The sequence below is a fragment of the Hypanus sabinus genome, chromosome 1 (assembly GCF_030144855.1).
Source record: "Hypanus sabinus isolate sHypSab1 chromosome 1, sHypSab1.hap1, whole genome shotgun sequence".
NCBI classification, from domain to species: Eukaryota; Metazoa; Chordata; class Chondrichthyes; order Myliobatiformes; family Dasyatidae; genus Hypanus; species Hypanus sabinus.
In genome coordinates this window covers 169,446,205-169,473,914 of record NC_082706.1, presented here as the reverse complement: position 1 = coordinate 169,473,914, position 27,710 = coordinate 169,446,205, and the positions used below count along the sequence as shown (strand labels likewise).

The 27,710-nt window shown below is 39.5% G+C and overlaps 1 protein-coding gene across 5 annotated transcripts in view; it reads left to right on the top strand.

Moving 5' to 3' along the window:
- The first annotated feature begins 7,030 nt into the window (after nucleotides 1-7,030).
- The window catches only part of tcea1 (transcription elongation factor A (SII), 1), a 43,738-nt gene continuing 23,058 nt past the window's right edge, over nucleotides 7,031-27,710 (top strand). For 3 of the 5 annotated variants that reach the window (XR_009514164.1, XR_009514162.1, XR_009514163.1), the window contains exons 1-5: nucleotides 7,031-7,243; nucleotides 16,287-16,349; nucleotides 23,178-23,283; nucleotides 23,868-23,955; nucleotides 25,012-25,157. Coding sequence is in view for 1 of the 5 variants with exons in the window: in XM_059981040.1 (XP_059837023.1) it covers nucleotides 7,169-7,243; nucleotides 16,287-16,349; nucleotides 23,178-23,283; nucleotides 23,868-23,955; nucleotides 25,012-25,157 (478 nt within the window). In the remaining 4 variants the exon portion in view is untranslated. The remainder of the gene's footprint in view (nucleotides 7,244-16,286; nucleotides 16,350-23,177; nucleotides 23,284-23,867; nucleotides 23,956-25,011; nucleotides 25,158-27,710) is intronic. The other 2 variants (XR_009514165.1, XM_059981040.1) reach the window with 2 other exon arrangements.

The following is a 27,710-nucleotide window of genomic DNA, read 5'->3' as shown; positions in this document are numbered from 1 at the left end:
TACATAAATAACATTACTTCCTAAATGGTCAATGTTACATACACAGAAAAGCCTTCAATTATTGCTGTATATTCAGTTGCAAGTAGAGAAAAATATGATTTCCCTAAAGAATTATCACGACTTTAAAAAAAAAGTATTAGAATAAAAGTACCTGTACAGCCCTACTTTTTAACAGTGCTCACTCTCATAATAGCTTTGATGTGATTCTTTGGTTCACCTGGAAGGTAGAAATATCTGATGTTGAAAGTTGTATACACATACTGCTATCAGAGGATCACTGACTTTTTAACATTTATAAAGGAAATTACTCTTAAAAGTAATTTGATGATTTAATCTATGTTGTACATCTCAAGACCTTGCCCATGTGCTGTTCCTTATTGTGGTTTGTGTGCCTTAATGATCCTGGGAGCTATACCTGCTGGGACTTCAGTTGTTCAACCTTGCTGGGCAGGTTCCAGGTGAAGGGCCAGACGAATACAGCACCTGGTCTCCAGGTTGGGGGTTGGGCGTAAGGCCAGCAACCCTACCCTGTAAAATCCTTACCACTACAGAAACCGAGAGGCCCCATGTGCCACCTAGGCTCTAAGGGCTCAGATGACAACGACATCTCAAGACAGAGATGCAAGTCCAGTTTTAAGGAATGATTTATGATAGATACTAGAACAAAGAATGTTCTAGAAGTCCTTGATGTTTGTCAACAATAGCTGGAAGAAACTCAGTCAAATTAAAAGATTATTCTTCTGTACATGATGAGAGTCACAAAACTGACACAATCACAGACAAGCAAGGCAGCTACTCTCACAAGTTTCCTTTGGAAACTCATACTAAGCCCCTGATTGGTGTAATGCTCGAGCTGAAACAATAGCCAAGGAATTTCCAGCTGTTGTAAATTTAGTTTCTCCAGCAGCGAATACAGTTTCTGAGTAGATTGGTAGTACTTTAAATTGAGTTAAAGACTTTTGTTTTGCAGTTTTCAAATGGACAATTTCCCTAGCCATTGGAATTATTGTTTTTGTAGTGCTTTTTGCAGAAATATTGAAGTCTGCAAGGATAGCTCCACACCTATGACCTGATCTGCACTACTAACTCGTGTATGGCTGTTTTACTTTAGGAAGACTCCATGGATATATTGCCCTGGGATAATGCATTGGTGTTTATAGAGTAAGACAGTCTCAACCTCCAGAAAGAAATGTTACTTTTGCTGTATACTATATGTGTTTATAATAATATTGTTTGGTGCTCACACTCACCTATTTACCTATTCTATTGCAACAGACACATAACACAATCCCAAGGAAAGGTGGCGTAGTGGCATCAGTGCTGCACTTTGCAGTGAAGGCTTCCTAGTTCAAAACCAGCCGGCTCCCTTGCACATTTTCCATCTGTGCTGAGTTGAGTGTTGAGCTAGTAACTTGGCCTCATAAAAATAAGAAAGCCTGCTAAAAAAACACCGTCACGACAGTGTCCTGATGACTCCACTCGGAGTTAAGGGCTTTCTTCTTCAAGGAAAGGCAAGATGACAAACATTATTTTTTACTTACTTTTTAGGATGTTGCATGGGTAACTTTATATACATATAAGACCATAAGACATAGGAGCAGAATTAGGCCATTTGGCCCATCGAGTCCACCCGGCCATTCAATCATGACTGATCATTTCTCCCTCTCCTCAGCCCCACTCCCTGACCTCCACCACGTAACCTCTGACGCCGTGTCCAATCAAGAACCTATCAATCTCTGCCTTAAATACACCAAATGACCTGACCATCACAGCTGCCTGCGGTAATAAATTCCACAAATTTGCCACCCTCTGGGCAAAGAAATTTCTCCGCATCTCTGCTTTTAAATGGATGCCCCTCTATCCTGAGGCTGTGCCCTCTTGTCCTAAACTCCCCCACCATGGGAAATATCCTTTCAACATTTGAAAGGTTTCAATGCGATCCCCTTCATCTTCTAAATTCCAGTGAGTACAGACCCAGAGCTATCAAGTGTTCCTTGTATGACAACCTGGAATCATCCTTGTGTATTTGCTCTGAACCCTCTCCAATGTCAGCACATCTTTTCTTAGATGAGGAGCCCAAAACTATTCTCAATACTGAAGGCGAGGCTTCACCAGTGCCTTATAAATCATTAGCATCACATCCCTGCTCTTGTATTCTTGACCTCTTGAAATGAATGCTAACTTTGTATTTGGCTTCCTCACCACCAACTCTACCTGCAAGTTAACCTTTAGGGTGTTGGGCACAAGAACTCCCAAGTCCCTTTGCATCTCAGATTTTTGGAATTTCTCCCCATTTAGACTACAGTCTGCCCATTTATTTCCATGCATTTCCAACATCGTATTTCATTTGCCACTTTCTGTCCAAATTCTATGCAGCCTACCTGTTTCCTCAACCCTACCTGCTCCTCCACCAATCTTCGTATCAACTGCAAACTTGGCAACAAAGCCCTCTATTCCATCATCTAAATCATTAATATACAGCAGAAAAAGCAGTTCCAACATCAAGCACTGCAGAATACCACAAGTCACTGGCAGCTAACCAGAAAAGGATCCTTTTATTCCCACTCATTGCCTTCTGCCAATCAGCCAATGCTCTAGCCATGTCAGTATCTTTCCTATAATAAGACCATGGGCTCTTAATTCAGTAAGCAGCCTCAAGTGTGGCACCTTGTCAAAGGCCTTCTGGAAGTCAAATATACAACATCCACTGAATCCCCTTTATCTACCCTATTTGCAATCTCCTCAAAGAATGCCAACCACTGAGGTGAAGCTAACTGATCTATAATTTCCTTTCTGTTGCCTTCCTCTTTCTTAAAGAGTGGAGTGACATTTGTAATTTTCTGGTTCTCTGCCACCATACCAGAGTCCAATGAGTTTTGAAAGATCATTACTAATGCCTCCACAATCTCTACCGTTATTTCTTTTAAAACCCTAGCGTGCAGTGCATCTGGTTTGGGTGACTTATGGACCCTTAGGTCTTTCAGCTTTTTGAGCACCTTCTCTCTTGTAGTAATAACTGTAATCAATTCTCTTCCCTCGCACCCTTCAAAATCTGGCATACAGCTAGTGTCTTCCATTGTGAAGACTAATGCAAAATACTCATTTAGTTCATCTGCCATCTCCTTGGCCCCCATTGTTATTTCTCCAGGCTGATTTTCTAGCAGTCCTATATCCATTCTCATCCCTCTTTTATTTTTTATATATTTGTAAAAGCTTTTAATATCCACTTTGATATTGTTTGCTAGCTTGCTTTCATCTTTTCCCTCCTAATGATTCTTATAGTTGCTCTCTGTAGGTTTTTAAAAAGCTTCCAAATCCTCTTTCTTCCCACCTATTTTTGCATTGTTGTATGCCCTTTGGTTCTTAAGATTTTATATAATGTGCTTTGTTAAGAAACATAGAAAACCTACAGCACAATACAGGCTCTTTGGCCCACAATGCTGTACCGAACATGTACTTACGTTAGAAATTGGCTGGGTTACCCATAGCTCTCTAATTTTCCAAGCTCCGTGTACCAATCCAGGAGTTGCTTAAAAGACCCTTTTGTATCTGCCTCCATCACCATGGCATTATACAGTCATGGTTTATTTTTTCAACATTTGAAACCATCTATCTTACTATATTTTGTGTGTTATGTTATACAATAGTAAAACACTTATTAAGAGGAGAAATATAGCTACTCCTGAGGAATATTATACTCCTGATAACCTATTTTGGTGCAATTTTTTGAGAATGGAGATGTACAGTATTCCTAGGACTTCTGAGGTCTACAAAGCAATATACTGTCAAAAGGTAGAACTATTTGAATGTATTTGTTATTTGCTTCTATTTGGGTATACATATATATTGGGTACGTGGTACTCCTACAATACAACATATAGGACAGCATATTTAATGTTACTAGAACAATTTGTATATTTGGTTGATTAAATCCTATGGGTTGACAGAACAGACAGTGGTCTTAGTTAGCTAAAGTTTTCTGGTAAAACACAGAAATTGGGAAAATGTGTCAGTGCTTTCACTAATCCTTGACAAAGCTAGAAGACAAATAGCTATAAGCAGAGTTTACAATCACTGAAATGAAAAGAGATTTATGCAGATGGTATGGTTAATGTCCAAATGTTAAATTATAGCATACCAATAGGTGTACACTCCCCAGAAGAGACATAACCAATCCCTATGTTGTGACATTATTTTTCTCTATGGGAGCTTAGAATTAAAAAATACAGATGGAATTCTCAGCAGGAGAACTATACTCTTCCTTACTTTTGTAAGTGTTTATTATTTGAGTATATTATTATTATGTTGTGAAATAATGTAACTAATGGATATTATTTTCTATAAGTAAAATGTGAGATTACTAATCTTTAGGGAAAAGAAGACAACAATACATTTGCGTATGAGAGTTATTTTCAGGAAATCTTAGTAAAGTTATGGAGCATATCAAAAGTAATGCAAACACCCCTGTGAAAGAGATGAACTATCTTCAGCTTATTGAAAGACATTGTGAGTTGACCTGATGAACTAATAGTGACAGAGACAGTGATTTGAATTTGCATCAAGGAAACGGCAAGAAAAATTCATGAGGAAGGTTTTAAAGATAGACTAATATTGACTTGTAATATGGACATTGTTGCCTTGTTGTTACACGATTATAGAAATTATAATGGTGACATTCCTTTGAGATGTGAGAAATGAGCTGTCACTGAGGATGTGAGTACTGAGGAACAGGAAATCATACAGTGCTTTTGAGCAGCAGATTGAAGAGAGTGAAGATCACCTTTTCGACTTTCTAACTGGAAGACTACAATCTATGTGGATTGCTGATAATATCTCCTCCTTGCTGACAATCAACCCTGGCTCACCTCAGGGGTGTGTGCTTAGCCCATTGCTTTATCCCCTCTATACCCAAGAAGTGTGGCTAGGTATAGCTCAAATGCCATCTATAACTTTGCTGATGACACATGCATTGTTGGTAGAATCTCAGATGGAGATGAGAGGACATACGGGAGCGAGATATACCAGCAATAACAACACTGCACTCAATGTCAGTAATACGAAAATGCTGATTGTGGACTTCAGAAAAGGCAAGACAAAGGAGCACAATCCTCAGAGGGATCAGAAGTGGAGAGAATGAGCAATTTGGAGTTCCTGGGTGTCAAGATCTCTGAGGATTTAACCAGATCCCAACATAGCTATAAATAAGGCAAGACAACAGCTATAGGTCATTAGGCATTTGAAGAGATTCTATAGATGTACTATGGAGTGCATTCTGACAGGCTGCATCCCTGTCTGATATGGGAGGAGGGATACTATACAGGATCAAAAGAAGCTACAGGAAGTTGTAAAATTAGTCAACTCCATCTTGGGTACTAGCTCTTCAAGGAGTGGTGCCTCATTAATATCAACCCTCATCACCCAAGACATGCCCTCTTCTCATTGTTAGCATCAGGCTGGAGGTACAGAAGCCTGAAGGCACACACTTAGCAAGTCAGTTACAGCTTCTTCCCCTCTGCCATCCAATTTCTAAATGGACATAGAACCCATGAATGAATATGAAAATATATACATACATTTACTGTATACACACACATTTCTTTTGCACTATTTTAATATACATATAATACTGTAATTGATTTACATACTTTTTCTTTCTATATTATCATGTATAGCATTGTGATGCTGCTGCTGTTGACAAGTTTTACAACATATGCCCATGATAATAAAACTGATTCCAATTCTTAGCTAATCAACGTTTTGGGCCAAAACCCTTCTTTGCCAGAAAAGTTGACCACCTATTCATTTCCATAGATGCTGCCTGACCTGCTGAGTTGCTCCAGCATTTTGTGTATGTTGCTTTGTATTTCCAACTTCTGCACACTTTCTCATATTTATCATTAACTATGTGTTTGCCATTGGAAGGTTTCAATGATAGGTAGCTGAAGAACTACCTCTCCAAAATGCTTTCAGATTGTTTGTGTTGAAGAGACACCTGAGGAAATAGCATATGCATTTGAAGTCACCCAACCAGTAGAAAAAGGGTATAAATGTAGAGGCAGTTCAGGCTTATTAGGAGTGGCTAAACAACATCAAGAATAAAGGAAGACAAGGTGACTAGAATCTATTCTTCCATCTTTGGTTCCTGCACTAGATAACTTGCTCATTTACATTATGGCAAGTCTCCTTAATTGATAGGAATTGTACCTGAGTTTTGGAAATCCTTTTGAGTTTAAGAAATACCCTGTGTTTTAGAAACAGTTTGTAAATGGGAAATAAATGTTTAAGATCCAAAATATTGAGTTTTAAATGTATCTTAAGAATGTGTGGATTCAAATGCATATCACTGTAAATAAATGAACTGTATTTTAAAACAAACAAAAGAAAATCTGCAGATGCTGGAAATCCAAGTAACATACAAAATGCTGGACTCTGATGAAGAGGGTCTCAGCCCGAAATGTCAAATGTACTCTGCCATAGATACTGCCAGGCCTACCGAGTTCCTGCAGCATTTTGTGTGTTGAATTGCATTTTAAACCACACTGTTAGCTGCAAGTATCTTTTCCTTGGTAGAGAGATGGGACCCACTGCTCAAATAGCTAAAACTCGCCGCGAAGTTTACACAACAACTAAGTAAACAGTCTTTGAAGATTGGGTACTTCAGTATTATCTCCCTTTTGTGAAGTGTTCGTGGCTATTTATATCTGATAGGACACAAGATCTTTGAGTTTAGCACATTCGCGGTCAGTAAACCCAATTCCATCACATTTATCCCTTCTATATAATTCTAGACATTTACTACTTTTCAAAAATTAAAGCCAGACACGTTTTAAACCGCGAATTTCCTTCATCCAGGCTCCAATCTCTTTCGAACAGAAATAATGTCCGAAAGGTACGCACTTGTAAGCTACTCATAAAAAAATAGCAATTAATTAAGTAGCAATAGTAAAATCTGGAAATACTTAATATTCGACGACTCCGGGCATTGATATGTATTGATTAGTCGCGACTGTTCAGATCATTTCCTTTATTTACATGCTGGCCGTTCCATTACTTTGGGCTTTCTGTGTACGAGAGGTTCGGTTCGCGCCTGTCGTGGCGACTCACAGCAGTTGGGGGAGAATTTGTTGCTAAAACACTTATTTCTGTTGGTTGCAAACGAACGAGCGTGATGAGTAAAAAGGAGGAAGATGATATTGTCCGAATTGCGAAAAAGATAGACAAAATGGTGTCGAAAAAGAACACGGTAAGTAGTTTGAGGCCATTTATCTGTCAAGGCAAGCCGGGCCTAACGCGCGTCTGTCTCCCAAGCAGCCGGGCGCTCGAGTGGCCGGCGCGCATCCCGCCCCGCCCCGCCCCTCTCCTCCCCTCCCCGCCCTCCTCCGACCTGCCCGCCCGCCTGCCCGCCTGCCGGCCGGCCGAACGAACATTCTGGACCCGGCAAAACGGCCCGGCGCCCATCTTTTTCCAGCCGGGGTGCCACGCGTCTTCTGGCAGCGGTCAGCGGAGAGCTCCGAGCCTGGTGTAGTGTATCAGCTCACAACTCTCTATAGCCCCCGAGACACAGAAGTTTAAGGGCTGACGGGTGGATAGCGCTAAATGTATCCAACGGCTACATTTTGAAGAGCGGCTCATTTAATTTGCATGTATTTTACAGCTGCAAAACGCCACGATTTTCTCGTGTTTTTTATATGTACAATCTACCAAAATGACTAGGCCCGATCATCTGTAAAAGTTGTAGAACAGTTAAACAGGTGCTGTTGTAATTAGTTAACACAGTGACATGGAAGGTTAAGCATTTTTTTTCTGAAGTGCAGTGTCACTGTTTTGTGGTGGAAACAAATCGGTTACCAGCAGCAAATAATTGCACACGTTGAAAATATCAGCAATAGTTGAACACAGCTCTTGACTTTGCAGGGCAGAGGTGATGAGGAGACCTTGTTAGAGACCCAGTTGCCTGGAAATTCACTTGGGGATCGGAGATTCACTTGGGGATCTCACTACTGACTGGGCTGCCTTCAAGCTTGTACCCTGACTGCAATGCCTTCAGATCTTGATATCCTGTTTTGGAATTTGCAATGCCAGGTTACCATGGTATTACAAAAATATCTGGCAGTGACTCATCTGCATTAAGGTCTCACTGTGTTGTGTGTGACTGGTGTACATCCATGAAGCATGTTGAATATGTACAGGTGATGTCAGTCCACATAAAAATAAAGGTTTTTCTATGAAATTAAATGCATGCAATTCAGATGCACCTTTGACTCTTCCAAAAGCATTCCATAATCTCCAAAATATACTGTGATCATCATGCTGGAATATTTACCAATTGTACAGATGGAATGCAAATCCAGCCAAAAATACAAGTTAGGAACAAAGCAGCCTGCTTGATTGACACCATATCCACTATCCTAAACATTCATGACCATCACCAGCAGATTGGTGCACTGTGAAGAGCCTTTTTACTCTGTACAGTTGCTAACTTGCTAACTACTGTACTGACCTCACCTACACAAAATACCACTAGTTTTTGGTTCCCTTGTATGAAGGCTAAGGACCTGCCACTGACTTGCTGCAGATGCCTGGCACGTCACTAGAGTAGAGACAAAGTAGAGGCACTGTACAAAGTACAGTGCAATCACAAACCAAGATGACCTCTTACAAACATCTCCCCATTTGTAGTCTCAACCACATAGAACAAAAGCGGTAGAGTTGCCTGCACCTCCTCACTGCCAAGTTCTAGCTCTCTCAACTTGGTAATACATTGCCATTGCTTAACCTAAATCCTGATACCCCCTATATAATGGTAATTCCTCTTGTTTACCTGTTCTACTATTCCTACAAGTGCTCATTTTGGTACATATGAAGAATATGTGGAACTACTAGCATTCTGCAACTATAAAACCCATACAAATCTAATAAGCAGAATTTCAAAGTGGAGTCCATTACATGTAGCACTTTATACAACAGCATAGTCTACCTTCACCACATAAACTGTTGTGTACAAGGAAGTGACCCATCACCATTTTCTCAATGATTTGGGAACAAATAACAAGTCAATGTTGACTACAATGTGGTTCTAATGGAAAACTTAAAGAAAAGTTTGTGTGGGTCAAAATGGGGTACTGTGTCTCTACTCTAGTGACGTGCCAAGCATCTGCAGCAAGTCAGTGCCAGGTCCTTATTCTTCATACAAGGGAACCAAAGACTAGTAGTATTTTGTGTAGATGAGGTCAGTAGTTACAAGCATTTACTTCTGTGCAGGGTAGAAAAGTTCTTTAGCAGTAATCCAGGAACTCACAGCAAGAATGATTTCTCTGAAAAAGGCTGGAGAAACAGAGGTTATCCTCCCTATTCTATAGCAGAAGGCACAGTATTACACCTGGCTATCAGAATGAATTTGGAGGATAAGATTTTCTGACCCAGTGATGGCCAGAACCTTCTCCCTTCACACGCTTGTACCAGCGTTGGTTTGCAGGTAAGGTGCAGGTCACTATCACCTGGAGTTGCTTTATTTCTGTATAATTTTAGGCAATGGGTGATAGATGGTACTGTTTTTCATGTGTGACACAAGGGGGTGGGGAGGGGGCTCTCCATGTAAACCCACGGCTATTTTTGAACTGCATTATCACTCCCTGAGCATTGAGGTGGTTTGTGAACATGGTATCATTGTATGTTTGTTATGTTGTTTTTTTCTTGGGTGGGGGAATGGAATATTCTCTCCTTTTGGCTTGGCAAAATTGTATGCAAAGCCATAGCGTATCTAAGAATCTTTTAAGTTTTCAAATTGAAATTCCTTTGCTTGAACTGATCAGGGGTGTCCTGCAGTACTCTTCAGAGAGAATTGAAATGCACAGAGATTTGTATACATGAAAACCATAGATTAATGACAATATTTCTTCAGTATTGTTCAGAATTTCCTTTTGAGGTTCTGTACCTTCAACTATAAGGCTTGACTGGAATATATAAGTACAGTCGGCCCTCCTTATCTGCAAATTCTGCATGCGCGAATTCAACCAGCAGTAAATCACGAAAACCCAGAAGTGCTCTTCCAGCACTTGTTGTTTGAGCATGCACAGACTATTTTTTCTTGACATTATTCCCTAAACAATGCAGTATAACAACCATTTTACATAGCATTTACATTATATTGGGTATTACAAGTAATCTAGAGATGATTTAAAGAATACGGGAGGATGTGCGTGGGTTATGGATCAGGATCGAAAAAAACGCAAGTTCTCTTACTAAGTAAGTCGGAACAGGTACATCCGGTATTATTTAGCATCAGTTAGTCAAATGTTTGCCTTAGAGTATAGTATATATTTTACTTTTCTATGCATATAAAACATTTAAGAGCGTATGTTTCAGCACCGGGCTCGGGAACAGAAATTCTCGGGACTCAGGACAGATTGTCCCCAAGCACACTTTCCACCATGCCGGGTTGATGTGGAGGATCAAAAACTCAAAACCCAATAATTAAACCACTGTGTTGCTTAGTAATAATTGTAGCTTTCATCGGGGAAGAGCCTTTCTCACTTTATCCTTTAAAATTGTTCCGATCGTTCACTGACATAGGCTAACGCTTTTCCAATGACCAATGGCGTTTCACCTCTTTCCGATCGCTTTTATTTCCACTTTATTTTCAATCGTGTTCGTGATTATTTTCGCAAACAGAAACACTGCAGTTTCAGATCTCTACCGCCAGGACTTAATGTCCACCACACTGAGACAGGTTAAATAAGGTCCGGGGATCCGCTGGGTCCCAAGGTCCACCGTATTACGACAGGTTGAATAAGGGACTTGAGCATCCGCGAATTTTGGTATCCGCGAGGTGTCCCGGAACCAATCCCTCACAGATAAGGAGGGCCAACTGTACTGCCACTGAAACAATTTGGTGTAACAAAGTAACAGATGGGAATGAAGGGACTGTTGCTAGTGTTTTGGTCAGAGAGATCATAAAACTGCTTAAAGAATATCCTTGAGGGATCATGTAAATAAGGAGGGGATGGTCACCAATAGTCAGCAGGAATTGGTGGAGCAGATGTGTTGAGATATTGTACGTAGTTCTGAGAATAGCAGATTAGTGCTAGTTGGGGGGGTTTGAGTGCAAAGGCTGGGATGGGTGGAATTTGTGCAGTGCATCCAAGACAGTTTCCTCATGCAATATTATATAGAGGAACCCATGAGCAATACTGGACCTCCTCGGAATGAGGCAGTCCAAGTAACTGAAGTGGCATTTGGGGAGCACTTTGGATCAAGTGACCATGATTCTATGAATTTTAAAATGTTATGGAAAAGGATAGAACAAGTTCATGGATTAGTTCTGAACTGGGGCAGAGCCAGCTTTGAGGGTATTAGGCATCATCTCGCTGGAGTCGACAGGGTGACCTTATTTTAAAGCATTAGAACAATTGGCAAATGGGAAACTTTTGAAAAGGTCATATCAAGAGTCTAGGGCTACAGCATGTTCCTGCTAGGGTGAAGAATAGACATACCACATCATTGAACTCTAAATGAATCTCTTGACGAATATGAGAGAACAAGGTTAAGCAGGAAATCAGAAGGTCAAGAAGAAGGTATGAGATTTGGCAGGCAGGATTAACGATAATCCCAGAGTTTCTTCAATTCTTTTAACAATAAGCTAGTGGCCAGAGCAGGGGTGGGCAAACTTTTTGACTTGTGGGCCACAAAGGGTTCTAAAATTTGACAGGGGGGCCGGACCAGGAGCAGATGGACGGAGTGTTTTGGTAACACACCTCATAAGAGAAAATAAAATATCATGGGATATGTAGAAAACATGTGCTTTAATTTCAATTGAAAATGAACAAATGCATTACAACAAAATATCTGTCTTTGAAGTCCCATGGTATTTAGCTATTTATTGAAATGACTTTTAAAACACTGAAAATTAAATGAATAAAATACAGCTTTTTTTAATAGTAACAGTTATTATTTTAAAGCACTGAAAATTCTGTTATCCTTCAAGATATTATCATCATCACTCTCCTCCTGACTGTCTTTATTTCAAAAACAGTAGGAGATGCAGGTCTTTTTGTCCTGCTCCTTCTTTTTCAATTGTCCCCTGTGCCAAAACTCAACAACGACCAGCACAAAGACAGAACAGTGACAGCGCGCCAGTATGCGGAGCGCGTTATTTGATCTGGAGCGCATTTTTTATTTTGAGAACGTACGTATACCTGCGCACTACTCATGTCCATCACTTAACAGAAATGACATGTAACATGTAAGGCTTATTGAAAAAAATATTTTCAAATGCATTTTTTACATAACACAATGAAGAAACTTATTTTTAATTTCAGTGGGAACAGTGTTGTTGGTTTCCCTTTTTAGCCAGCGCATCAAAGTCTGGATTTAGTTTTGTTGTGGCGATTCTCAGGATGGATCTGAGGTGTTAGTCAGTTAACTTGGATCTGTGGCTGGCTTTGTTGATGTTCATGACACTGAACGCCTGTTCACACAAATAGGTCGAGCCGAACAAAGAGTAAAGCGCAAATGTGGAGTAATACTCTGCACCTCAACAAAGGTCAATGTATATAGAGTGCGTCATCTATTGGGAAAACGCCAGAATTGCGGGAAAAAAAACGTTAACAAGGTTTATTAATATAATTTCATCAAGTTCTGTGGGCCGGATTAAAAAGCTTAACGGGCCGCATATGGCCCGCGGGCCGTAGTTTGCCCATGCCTGGGCTAGAGAGAGACTAGGTCCTCTTAAAGATATTTAGGAGTCACAAGAGATGGCTGAGGTTAATCAAGTGAGCAAAAATATGGTGAAATTAGGCAGATGTAGTTTGAGAGGAAGTGTGAGAGTGTCCACATTAATAGGATGAATTGAAAAATCTACACAGTATGGTAGTATAATGGTTAGTATAACGCCATTGCAGCACCAATGACCTGGGTTCCACCATTGTCTGTAAGGAATTGTATTTTCTCCCTGTGATCACTTGGGTTTCCTCCGGGCGTTCCAGTTTCCTTCCACATTCCAAAGGCAGTTAGTTGGTAATGTGGGTGTAATTGGGGGTGTGGTTTCATTGGGTTAGAAGGGCCTGTTAGCACACTGTATCTCTTTAAAGACTGGAGAAAATCTACAGATGCTGGAAATTCGAGCAACACACACAAAATGTTGGAGGAACTCAGCAGGCCAGGCAGCATCTATGGAAAAAAGAACAGTCTAATGTTCCGGGCTGAGACCCTTCATCGGGTCTGGAGAAAAAAAGATTAGTCAGAAAGAAGGTGGGGGAGGGGAGGAAGAAACACAAGGTGATAGATGAAACTGGGAGGAGGGGTGTAGGAGTGAAGTGAAGAGCTGAGAAATTGGTTGTGAAAGAAAGAAAGGGCTGGAGAAGAGGGAATCTGATCGAAGAGGACGGAAGGCCATGGAAGAAAGAAAAGGAGGAGGAGCACCAGAGGGAGGTGATGGGCAGGTAAGAAGAGAAGGTGAGAGAGGGAAATGGGAATGGTGGGGGGCGGGGGGGGGTGTTACCGAAAGTTTGAGAAATTGATGTTCATGCCATCAGGTTGGAGGCTACCCAGATGGAATATAAGGTGTTGCTCCTCCAACATGACTATGGCATCATGGCAGTAGAGGAGGCCATGGACTGACAGGTCAGGATGGGAATGGGAAGTGGAATTAAAGTGGATGGTCACTGGGAGATCCTGCTTTTTCTGGCAGAGGGAGTGTGGATGCGCAGCGAAGCGGTCTCCCAGCCTACATCGGGTCTCACCGATATACGAGAGATCACACCAGGAGTACTGATTACAGCAGATGACCCCAATAGACTCACAGGTGAAATATTGCCTCACCTGGAAGGACTGTTTGGGGCCCTGAATGGTAGTGAGGGAGGAGGTTTAGGGGCAGGTCTAGCACTTGTTCCGCTTCCAAGGGTAAGGGCCAGGAGGGAGATCAGTGGGGAGGGACGAATGATTGGCATTGACCCATTTGCTGTGAATTAGACTGTGCTGTATTATCTGCCTTTATGACTAATTGGTAGAAGTGAATTATTAAGTTGTGCGGATATACCATGCTCTACTCAAATTGTCATGGGTCGCCAATAGATGTTGGATCATGTTCGATGCAGCAGTTATTAAGGACTCAGCCAAACAGTGGAATGAACTTAAAATGGTGAAAGAGATTGGGGGTGGGGGGGGGAGGACAGACTAAATGGTAGGAAAATATTGGGGCTGATCTTAAAGCTATCTCGTGTTTGCTAGTTGCCTGCTCCCTGTATCATGCATTCTTGTGCAGGTTAGGGCACAGATTTTACTTGGAACCCACTTGCATTGGGGCTAGCTGGGGTAAAAGGATTAACATTACAAGTAGTAAAGGCTGTGTCCCATGCTCAAGTTGTCAAACCAGCTGTTTAAAATGAACATCATAATCTTGTTTCGAAATATTTTTAATACCTAATGTTAAAATAGAACTATGTTAACCTAATCACATTGAAAGTTTTACCTTTTATCTAGTCTCCATATTGCTCTGTGATTCAAATAGGCTTGCTGTATTCTCACCAGGATAATTTAGCGCTAGGTTACCAATGATGGTAGCTTGTCAGTTTTTATCCACCAGCACCTCACCCAACCCACACCCCCCCAAGTAAATACTCTTGCTTCCTGTCTGATTTTAGGCCTTAGTTACAATGGAACCTTGACTGGTGAGAAAGCAACCAAAATATTTGCTATTCAAATTGTTGGGCAATTACTGTGGCATTTGAAGAGCTGTTGATAATGCAACAATGTAGTACAAATTGACATAATGATAGTCACACAGTCTCAGCCATTTCAGTTTCAATTCACAGTTATGTGTGTGGTGAAGTATTATTTGATGATCTTAATTTTCTTATTTTCTCTGTCCTTCTCAATTTTGAATCATCTTGCAGTTAACCAAAGTACCATTTTTCTCTGGCTTGTGAATTTTGCAAAAAAAAACATTTGTGTGTATTGGCAGTGGCTAACTTTTCAGTAATGCATTATAAGTTGTAATGTAAACAAGGCTACTTTGGACTTCTAGCTGCTGGTATTTAAGGTCAATGCTTTCCTGAAATACATGTTGAAAGAAATTTGTTTACATTAGCTGGTCACCTAATAGGTAATGGAAGTATGAGACTTAAATTTCTTGATAGGAATGCGTGTTACTCTTAACTCTTTTCAAAGAAAAGCAAAATACATTAGCTGATCAGCGACATTAATCACACACCCTCCTAACTGGAATGTGATGTTTAGCTTTACACTAAGCAACCTTTTTAAGGGTTTGGGTGTTTAGGAATGATCTGGATGTGGGTATATGCAATATTAATAAATGTTTAGGTCAATAAATAACACAGTTTAAAGATTTTTTTGACCTTGGTGGGCCCAGTTATCAAGCTGTAGGACAACAAACCTTTTAATTCTAGATTGAAAAAAAATTCAATTACAAATTGGTAGATTAAAAATGGACTTTTTAATATAAAATACATACTCTAAATAAAACGTCTAATCTTTGCTGTCTCAGCTGTATTTCTTAGTATATTGTATATTCATGAAGTGATGTACACTTCATGTGTGTATTCATTCAGATCCTTTAACATCTAACATAAAATTAAATCATTACATCTTTCAGTTTCACAGGTTAACAATTTGAAATGTAATTTGTATTTAATAAACCTGCTCTTTGTTTAATAAAAATATGGTAGCAATCTCACTTTATCCGTATTTCAGATTATATAGTTAAATTGACCCCAGCAAATATTTCCGTCACATCCCAGTCCTGACTGTAACTATAAGTCTTATGAGAAAAAAGGAGTAAAAGGACCTTGGAGGGAAAACTCCAGCGAACAGATAGCTTGCTTTGGAATTGAAGAGGTGTGCCTACCAAAGATATTAAGAAATTAATTTAGGGTAATTGTGCATTTTTGTAGATCAGATCTAGTGAGTAGAAGTGATGTGAAGCCATCTGGGGCTATGATCCTTGTCAGTTCTTCTTGATAATCATGTTTTGGAGAAATGTGATAAAGCAAACCACAACTAGCATGAATAAGGACCAGAAAGCATTTCTGTGTTCAACTTAAGCTTCTGTCTGGTCCTACATAATTCAAAAATTATCATGTAGAAGTATGATAACCTGATGTCTTAGTATGGATTGAAATCCAATCATAGAGATGTTAACATTTCTGAAATGATTTACCAACCAAGATTGTTCCCCTAAGTTTTGCTTGTACTTTCAGTTTATCTTTTTCTGACATTGGCTATTTGATTTTGAATTTTTACTGTCTAAAAGGTTGAACATTGTTTTACAGGTTGGTGCCTTGGACTTGCTGAAAGAGCTAAAGAGCATTCCTATGACCTTGGAACTTTTACAGGTATGTTGTCTTGGGAGCAAAGTTTCAACAAAAACAAAACTTGTGAGAAGGGAACAATAATGGATGCAGTTATTCCCTTTTGCCTGACAAAGTTAAATCTGCAGAGCTGTACACATTAGATTTATTTCCGACCATAAAATTTTTAGCTGAGCCCTTTTTCATCTTTGCCTGCAATTACCTATTTCTGTACCATCTATCTTCTGTAACTATTCATTATTTTTGTTTTACATTCGTAATGGACTTTGCAGGGCAGTATAACAATGTTATAGTTAGCACAACCCTTCACAGAGCAAGCAATGGCCGATTGGAGTTTAATTCCTGCTACTGTCTGCCAGGAGCTTGTGCATTTTCCCCATGTCAGTGTGAGTTTCCTCCCACATTCCAAAGACCTATGGTTAGGGCACTGGAAGTGTGGTGACACTGCCAGTGCCCTAACCATAATCCTAGGTCTGTGTTCATTGTTGACACAAACAACACATTTCACTATATTTTTCGATGTACATGTGACAATTAAAGCAAATCTTTCTGTGAAAGGGAAGTGCTTTGATTTTGTGAAATTATTTAAAATGTGTGATGCATTACTAGGTTTGGCAGGCTTTATACTGAGCCTCCTGGGTGTTAAATAACAAAATGCAAACTTTGAGTGTGTTTCCTGGTGATAGCTTGCAATTGACCAAAATGATCAAATTCATTTTTATCAGTTTCATTGCTAGTCCAGATGAATAACAATTAAGCTTCTGTAACTTGTGTCTAATTAGAAATTAGCGATCAGCATAGATGTTTCTTAATGTGAATCTTCATGGATTACCATGATCCAATTGTAAGGTACGCAACCAAATGTCTGTTTGCGGGGAAATTGAAGTGTGCAAAGCTGCTGCCAAGTTTCTTGTATTACGTAATTTATTGATCCCAAAGGAAATTATAGTGTCACAGTAGCACTACAAGTGCACAGATATACAAATATAAGAAGGGAACCAAAAAAGGAATAAAAGATAAGTTATTTCAGTCTAACAGGAGTGGGTCATGACTTCCCTGACTTTAGGTTGACTTGTAGAGCCTAATGGCTGAGAGTAAGAATGACCACATATAGAAATCTTTGGAGCAGTGCAGCTGTCTTAGTCTATTACTGAAAGCACTTCTCTGTTCAGCCAAGGTGGCATGCAAAACATTGTCCAGAGTTGGCAGGATTTTCTAAAGGGTCCTTTGTTCTACCACAGCCTCCAGTGTGTCCGGTTTGACTCCTATATCAGAGCCAGTCTTTCTAATCAGTTCATTGAGCCTGTTGGCATCATCCGTGTTGATGCCATTGCCCCAATACACCACCGCATAGGAGATTGTACTGGCGACAACAGACTGGTAGAAGATGTGAAGAAGAGGCCTGCATACTCCAAAGGTGTTTATTGTGTTCAATTCTGGTCGCCTCATTATAGGAAGGATGTGGAAGCTATGGAGAGGGTGCAGAGGAGATTTACCAGGATGTTGCATGGTTTGGAGAACAAGTCATATGAAGCAAGGTTAGCAGAGCTGGGACTTTCTCTTTGGAGAGTAGAAGAATGAGAGGGGACTTGATAGAGGTCTACGAGATTATGAAAGGTATAGATTGGGTGGATAGTCAGTACCTGTTTCCCAGGACACCAATAGCAAACACCAGAGGGCATATGTACAAAATTAAGGGAGGGAAGTTTAGGGGAGACATCAGGGGTAAGTTGTTTTTTTTTAAAAACACAGAGGGTTGTGAGTGCCTGGAATGACTTGCCAGGGATGGTGGTGGAGGCTAAAACATTAGGGGTAATTAAGAGCCTCTTGGACAGGCACATGGATGAAAGAAAAATGGAGGGTTATGGGGTAATGTGGGATTAGTACTTTATTTTTAAGGATTATATGGGTTGGCGCAACATGGGCTGAAGGGCCTGTACTGTGCTGTAGTGTTCTATGGTTCTATGATTAAGGACATCAGTCTCCTCAGGAAGTAGAGGTGACTGTGACCCTTGTACACATTCTCTGGGTTGATGCTCCACTCAACTCTGTCGTTCAGATGAACCCCCAGGTACTTGTAGGTCCTCACCACATCCACATCCTCACCATCTTCTTTGTTTTACTGATGCAATTACTCTGAAAGTATGATAAATAGTATTCTTAAACTGCCTATACAGAGCTTAGAGATGTAATGAAAATAACATGAAAGGCAATATAATTCAATTATAGATAAATAATTGTGCAGATTTTGTTGTTCTCTATCCCCACATTCTAGGTCTCCTTGTTGCTCATTCTTTGGGTCTCGTTTCTGTCTTGGGTTTGTAAAATTACACAGCGGGCTGCAGCTGCTTGACTTGTACTGCATTGTGCTTTTGGGCTGGTGTAAGCAACGAAATTTCCTCTCCGGTTGGTGGCATTTACCACTGCCATCCTGGTAACGTCATGGCTGTCATTGCATCTGCTCACAGCAGCTATGACTGGGGAGTGCACTAGTATACATAGCTGTGCAAGTAAAAGGTTGTAGCGGTGTGCTACACACAGCGCTGAAATAACGACACGCAGTTGGTGAGTTGCAGTTGCAAAAGAGATTTATTCAAACCGCGGCCTCGCTTTAAAGCCTTCCTGTTCCCGCCCTCCCCGGGCGGGAATGCTGTAGGGGGCGCGTATTCACAGTCCCGTCCTGCGCGTGGGCTTTTCCCCTTGCTGGTGAAGAAGGCCTGCCGCCCTTTTTGGGACCGGCCTCAATGCTGGCCCGTACCACTTTGTGAGCTGGTTCGAGTGCGCTGGGAAGTGGGTCGCCACAAGGTAACCCTTTCTCGCCCCTTATTTGGCACCTTGAGAATCTAACTTCCAGGGTAGTGTAGACTGCTGAAAGTGTGTGACATTGCAGTCTCCATCAGAATGAAGGAGCTGAGTGATCTACATGCATGGCAATCACTGAAATTCTTTGCATTTTGCATAACAAGCTGCATGTGGAATAAAATACACCTACTGATGAAAGGTTATTCATGAGGCCCTCATAAGGATGTAAATGCAGTTAATGGCTGTGCACTCATGCAATTCTGACAAATCCCAGTGCCCAAGGTGCTACTTCTTTTCCTCACTAAAAAGTGAAATTAGTATCTTGACAACTGCTCTGGTGTAGCATTTTAGCATTTTGTAGCAAGCTAGAAATCTGAGCAAATACACAATTTTCAAAAATAGAATTAACTGCTCTAAGTGTTGTATAAAGTGTCTAAAATTTTTAACTTTACCTTTTCTCTTGATTATGATAGATCATTGCAAGTATGCAAAATTAACAGGACACTTGTTAGAGGGCAAAAGTCAAGCAGTAATTGATTTTCTTTAGACCGTTCTGCTGTCAGTGGAGATCTACACCATTGACATTTACAGCAAGTGGTACTGTGTCAAAGTTGTTAGAAAAACACGTGAGCTGTTGCCTAGAAATTCATTGGCAATCAGTTCTTTTTAAAGTTTTACTGAAAGTTTATGCAAATTTTGCATCAGAAATTTAAACGTGTTCTATTCAGTACCACAGTGGATTAGTATAAAGTCCTCATGAACCCAGGCAAGTTATTGATATGATTGAATATTACTTATGGAAGACAGAAATAGATCCATGTAAAATCAGATAACTTAACCCACAGTCAGCAGTGCTAATCACATTGTATAGTAGTATCAGGGCATTCTACCTTTGCTTCTGAAATTCACTGGAATGAATTTAAGAGGCATAGTACAATGCACAGGCACTGCTGTAATGACTCTTTAGCATGACTGACTTGAGATGAAATTTCAGGTGTACTTTTTTTTAAAACAAGGAAATGGAATCAGTGATTTCTGGCTCCTTCCTAATGTAAGTATACCTGGCAAATGAGTCTTTGATCTGTAGTTTTTAGTTGAGCTGTATTTACAGATGATAGAACTCTGAATCTGCATAAACTGAATTGATGCTGTTTGTGAGGCTGATCTGGAGAAGGTAAAATGGAAATTTCTTTTCTAGTGTTTAGAAATTATAAGTAATTATTTCACTTTATTTTCCCCTTTAGTGTTGCATTAAGATTATGATAAAGAGATGGTGAATTTTCAAACATACTTCAATAATATATTCTTGTCAATAATTAATATTGAAAATGAATGAGCAAAATTGAAAATCTATTATCGGAAGTATTCTTGTTCTCATTGAATTCTTTTCCAGCAAATTACATCTGTTTTCCCACTAACTCCTGGGCTAGGTGATATTGTAAATGTTTTCCATTCATTTATTACATTGGAAGCAGTATTTAGCTTTAACTTATTGTGTATTAACAGAGGGTTGATTCTGTACTTTGGAACAGTTGGTTGCATGTGTGTTCAAAAATATGTTGATCTCAATCGTGAATATATTTAATCTTGATAGAGAATTTCAAAGATTTACAACTTCCTTTGTGAAGAGATATCTCTATGTCTTGATGCTTTAATCTTGAGACTGTCCTCTTAATTCTAGACTTTCCAACTTGAGGAACTTGCCTCTGCATCATTCATCCCATCAAATCTCTTCCAGGATCTTTTGCATCTCGCTGAGATTCCCTCTCATTAATTTAAACTGATCAGGTTCCTAATACAGAGAATTAGTATCATAGACCTGAACTACACTGCAAGACAAGTACAGTGCCTTGAAAAAGTATTCAGCCCCCAAAACTTGGTTCAAATAAATTACTATTACAACCAGATTTTGATCGATTGAATGAAGATTTTTTATTTCAGAATCACATGCTTTTTTTTCCACAGTAGAGTTTAAAAAAACACAAAATTGTAATGCATGAAGAACTAAAAATTGAAAAACTGATGTGTCAACAGTTCAAAAGTATTCATCCCTTTTGCTCAGTGCTCATTGAACTATCTCTCACAATTATTACAGTCTGTAGTCTTTTTAAGTAAATACTAGCTTTGCACAAGGTGATTGAGCAAGATTTGCCCATTGCTCTTTGTAAAATTGCTCAAGCTAACGCCAGGTTAGTTGGCGAGCAGCAGTGGACAGCAATCTTGAGGTCTTGCCACAGATGTTTGATCAGGTTATGGCAGGACCTCTGACTGGGCCACTCAAGATATAAATTTTCTTCATTTGAAGCCACTCCATGATTGCTCTGGCAGTGTGCTTTGGGTCATTGTTCTACTGAAAGACGAATTTCCTTCCAGTTTAATGTCTGGCAGAGGCTAGCAGGTTTTTACCCAGGAACACTCTGAATTTAGCAGCATTCATCTTCCCATCAATCCTGACCATGTTTTCAGTCCCTTCTGAAAAGCATCTCCAAAGCATGATGCTAAATTCCATACTTTACAGTAGTGATGATGTTACCTGCCTGATGTGCAGTATTAGACTTACGCCACTTGTACCGACCAGAAGACCATCTTCCATATCTTTACAGTATCTTCTAAGTGACACTTTACAAAGTCTTTATGAGCTAGGATATGCTTTTTTAAGCAGTATATGTGGGTGATAGATGGCGTGGGAGCTGTGTGGTCTCAGTTGTAGAGAGGACTAAGCCTCAAACTGTGGTCTTGCCTGTTGCTGCAGTCAAGGGGAGGAGATGGTGTCCATGCTTGGTTATGGGGTTGCATCTCCCATCAGTGCTGTCTTCTGGTGTTCGATCAGTGGAATGACAAGCAGGATTCTATGCATGCATACATTCATCTGCAGACTGCCAAGAACTGTTTTCTCTTGCCTGTGGCATCCGTATGACATAATTTTTACAGGATATGTCACTCAGGGATTTGGGCTATATATTTCTTTTGCATGACAGTATCTCAAGGTTGTATAATGTATATGTACTTTGATAATAAATGTACTTTGAGGTTAGAACTTTGTATGTTTACTTGCTATCTTGTATATGCCAAATGTGCCTTGTGCTGTGTATGTTTTGCACTTGGCCCTGGAGAAATGCTGTTACGTTGACTGTATTCAAGTATGGTTGAATGATAATTAAACTTAAACTTGAGGTCCTCCAGTCACCTTTTACTAAAAACTGGCCATTCAGAATCACTATCATTGGTCCTTTCCTCATAAACTTCATACTGTCCATGATAACTTGGTAGCTCATCTCCCATTTTGTTGCTTCATGAAAGCAATTAACCATGTTATAGTAGCTCAAATCTTTACTACCTACTTAGGTTGTCACACTTCTTAATTGAATTTCCATCCCTTCCTCTACAATGATAAGGTCCTACTCAGTTTTAAGTGAAATACTAATTCACTATGAATTGGTCTACTCTTCCACATACTTCCTATAACCTGTCAACCATGACATCCTCCATTTTCCAAATGAATGGGACTGCTGCTACCCAGTACTAGTCTTGCCTGTTGGGTCCTTGTCTTCAACAATTAGCCACAACATTTTCTAAAATCTGCACACTGCTGCCCTTTTATTTCTTATCAGCACCATCTGATGGCATGGCCTCCAGTTCTGAATATGAGCTGGTAACATTCTTCCACTGATCTTTGTATTGTGTGCCTGAGTTGTCTCACATTTAGTTTTGGATTAGTCTCAGATTCTTCCAGTTCAGCATCAAGAAGATTAAAGTAATTATTTTCAGTTCTGTAAATGAAGCTCCATACCCTTTAACTCTACTTTCATTTTGTCTATTTTCAAGCTTCTGTGGCTTTGGTTTCCATGTAACCTTAATGTGATTTTATCAGAGTTGAATTAGTTCCATCTTTGTAATGCTTCACTACTACCTTAGCCTGTTCATAGATCATAGCCTGTTCAAAGTTTTTTCAGTGAGAATGAAATTAATTGTAAATCATGGTATTTGTTTCATGTTCAAAACATCGGAACTAATTAATTTGGCAAGTAATATGCATTTATTGTTTTGCAGTCTACCAGAATTGGGATGTCTGTAAATGCTATCAGGAAGCAAAGTAAAGAAGAAGATGTCATATCTTTGGCAAAATCTCTCATTAAATCCTGGAAGAAACTCTTAGGTATTGCACTTAAACTAAACCCATTATTTTTCCATCTTGCGATGATTACTTATGGTATTATGACAATGGTCTGTTCACACAAATGGATAAGTTATGGAACTCTTTGCCAAGCACACAATAGAAGCAAATGATTAATCATTTTGTTTCTAGTGCTTTTGAAAGTTTATTTTAAAAATCCTCTAATAGAAAGTATGAGGCAGGAGTAACGATGATCCAACAAAGACACAAATGAGTTGCCACTGGCCTGCTCTTTAATCCTTTTAGAATATGCACAACCTTTCACAGAATGACTAACTGTCTTTGTCTTTTCATTTACAGTTGTATAAGTTTTGAAAATTAATTAAGGTCTTCATAGCCTTGCATGATATCATCATACTTTGCAAAGTGCTGTCTCTTTAAATCTCAAGTATCTTCATTAAGTGGTTAAGGTAGCAAACTTCAAGCTTTATCTTCATAATTGTCATGGGTAGATTTGGTAGAGTTTCCTTCTGAACATTAGCCACTGCCTAGTTCATTTTGGTAAATTGCATCTTAAAATAATTTATTATTTTAAAATGATGTTTGATTCAAGTGCTGTTTTGCAGATGGACCAGCAGTTGAGAAATCCTCAGAAGAGAAAAAAAAGGATTCAGTTTCCTTGGCACAAAACAGCCCAGAAGCAAAAGAGGAAAGGTACGAATCTCTTAAACATTTCAATAAGAAAATTAATGCTTTCATTGATTTTTGACATAAGTAAACCTCCTGTTTGGCCTGGTACCTCATAGAAATGGAACACCTTTTCTCTTTCACGCTTTCATTTCTTCTCTCATATCCTGTCCTCCCTAATCTCTGTGCTTAATATAGTTAGTGCTTATTTTGGCAAGATAGTTCTTTTATATTAAGTTCTGAAGTGTCAACTGTACTCTTTTCCATAGATGCTGCCTGGCCTGCTGAGTTCCTCCAGTATTTTGTACATGTTGTTTGGATTTCCAGCATCTGCATATTTTCTCTTGTTGGTGCTTTCATATCAAGTCTTCACTGATTTGAAACATTAAAACATGGTTTACACCTTACAGACAAAACTAATGGATGGAGCACACCAAAATGAGATTCCTATGGATAAAAATAGATTAATATCAGATGCAGGAATAAAATATGTATAGCATATAGGATAAAGTCTTCATGTGGAAGTCATTGCAGATCCAGAGTAAATCAACCTGTTCAGATTCTAGCTCTCCAGCCCTTGCAATGTGTGCATAGAAAACTATGCAGCAAGTTAAACACCTTCTTGAGGGATCAGATGACAGTGGCTTTCTTCAGGGTTTTTAATGAGATCTTACTTGTGAAACTGCAGAATGTTATTCAATACAGAATCTTCACACCTTAATGTACTAATACATTTGATTCTTCTTACAATCGATGATAACCAAGGCAATACATATATGCAATACTCCATTACTATGGCATGTAAACAGTAGTGAACTCAGTTTCTAATAATGATAAAGACACTACTTCCTTTAAAGTATATCTTTGAAATGTTTACCAATATTAACTGAAACTTAAGAGTCACATATATTACCGTTTCAAGGGCTGATAAAGAGTGGATGGAAATGGATGTCTTTTCACTGTTTACTTCAAATTGAATCAAAATTAACCTGTGCTGAAAATGATATTTTAAAAAATGGCTTACATATAGGAAGTGATGTTTATCAAAACGAACTAAGCACTTGCATTTTGTTTTCTTTTTAGTTCGGGAAGCATTTCTAGTAACTCCCATGAATCACTCTATACTCAATCACCTTTTCAACTCAAAAGTTATCCTCAGGCTCCCTTCACCACCGACTCAGTACGGATCAAGTGCAGAGAAATGTTAACTGCTGCAATGAAAACAGATGGTAAGTTGTACTTCATTTAACTTTAAAACAAGCAAATATAAAATAAAACTTAAGCTCAATGGCTGCATTCCCATCTCTACATTCACGTCTCACTCCAGAAAATCCTAGCAAGCAGTCTTGAGCATTCTGGGTCTTGAATGCTCTCATCTAATGGGAGTAGAAAGATGCCATCTTCAAATCAAGCTGGTTCTCTGGGAAAGGGCACGTGAGATGTGTATAACGTCAATGAAGGTTTGTATTCACTTAAGTAAAGGTGTTTGATATGGAAACCAGCCTAAGCATGATTTGCTGAATGTAGAAGCATTGATTCAAATGCTTTGCTGATGATACATAAATGGCTGGAAAGGCATATTGTGATGAGGACGTTGCTTCTGCATGGGTTATAGCTAGAGCAAGTGATTGGGTGAACACTTGACAGATGACAGAGTGGCATGAGCTCATCCATTTTGGTAAGAGGAATCAGAAGGCAGGTTATATTCTAAATGGAAAGACACCACAAATGAGTGAAGTTTCTCGGGATGTACGGTTGGTGTTCTAGTGAATGAATCACATGTCAGCAGCACATCTAACAAGTAGTTAAGAGCTTTATTACAAGTGGGTTGGAATTTATGAATACAGAGGGTTTGTTACTTTGTGTGCAAGAAGCTGGTAGAGCCACATCTGAAATACTGCACCCACATTTGTCTTACATAAAAAGATTGGGGACAGTCTAAAGGAGTTGCACCAAGCTAATTCTTGGGTTGTCCTCTCAAGAGAAGCAAGGCAATTTGGGTTTATATTTCTTGGAGTTTAGAAAAATGAGGGTGACCTTATTCTAAAATCATAAGCAGGCCCTACAAGGTAGGCATTGAGATGTTTTCACTAGCAGCAGAATCACAAAGAAGGGGACATGGCCACAAATGAGCTCCAGTCATTTAAAAGTTAGATATATAGGAACATTTGTCAGAAGGTAATGAAACACTGTGATTCTCTGCCTCTGAGGGTGGTGGAGGAGAGATCCACCATGGATAGGTAGCAGCAGATAAATCTTTGAAAGAATGAGGAACTGGCACTAAAGAAGAGTCAAGACCAACAAACATCAACTATGGTCATATTAAATGGCAGGGCAATCTTAAGGGGCCAAGTGGCTTATTCCCCTTATTTTCTTGTGTTCTTGTGTTGTTAGGTAGATAAAAGGGTAAAAGTTGGAAAATATTTTGAACCTCATTGGTCTATCACTAAACACCCTCCACCCATGGTCATTCATATTAAGTTAAACAACAAGAGTTAGTTCTGCTACCAGACAGCTGCAGTGATCTGGGTTGGTTCGATCTTGACCTTTAGATCTCTGTGTGTGCCTTGTACTTTCTGTTTCCCCTGGGTGTTCTACTCTCCTGTCACTTTCCAAAGACATGCTGGTAGGATTAAAGGGTGACTATATTGCTCCATGGGCATCTGAAAGAGAACTGGTTACAGGGTTATAGTTGGGGGCGTAATGGAGGAATAGAACAGTTAGGTTTGCTTCAAGAGTCATCATGTTAATGATTCCTTATGTGTCTTAAGGAAAATATAAAAAATAAAATGCTTGAACGCCAGTTAATGTCCCCAACCATGGAACAGAACTTTTATTAATTTTGATCTGACAGTAAGTGATTTTTGAATTTTTTGTCTTTTGGATGTAATAGTGCTTTATTCTTTCACAGCGTTTTTTGAAATTGACATGCTGTCAGATAACTAATTGTAAAACAATTCCAATAGCAACAGAGACACCTGAGGTGTCAGTAAAGAATGAGGAAGGAATCTTAGTGAAACTTCTCAAATATTGAAAGGCCTAGATAGAGTGGACATGGAGAGGATGTTTCCAATGGTGGAGAGTCTAGGACCAGAGTTCTCAGTCTCAGAATACCGAGTTGTCTCTTTTGAACAGACATGAGGAGGAATTTCTTTAGCCAGAGGGCAGTGAATCTGAAAGTCCTTGCCATTCAGGGCTGTGGAGATCAAGTCATTAATTTAAATATATTTAAAGCAGAAGTTGATATGTTTTTGATTAGTAAGGGTGTCAAAGATTACAAGGGAGAAGGCAAGAGAACAGGGTTGAGAGAGATAATAACTCAGCCATGATGGAAAGGCGGGGCAGACTTGATGGGCCAGTAGCCTAATTCTGTTCCTATGTCTTATAAGCAGATTGCTATGCAGATTTTGAAAAGGTGCAAAGATGACACCATTTTATCCTGGGTGACATTCAACCTCCCTACTACTGAATGGCACCTCCTTAGAGCAAAAGGTTCAGATGGGGCAGAATTTGTTATGTAAGTGTCCAGGAAGGATTTCTGATGCAATCTCTGCACATGCCAACTAGGGGACAGGTCATACTGGATGTCAGTTGATGAGCGGTAGCCTGGGGCATGGCTTAGCTCTTTGCAAAACATTAACTATCCAATTTGCAGTTAGTTTTGGGGACATTTGTCTCGAAAGATCCATTTCTGAGAAACAGATGCAGATAGGGGTGAGATACAACCCTGTCTCTAGGTTATTATCTCTAGATAGTATACTATCTGATACTAGGTTGTATGT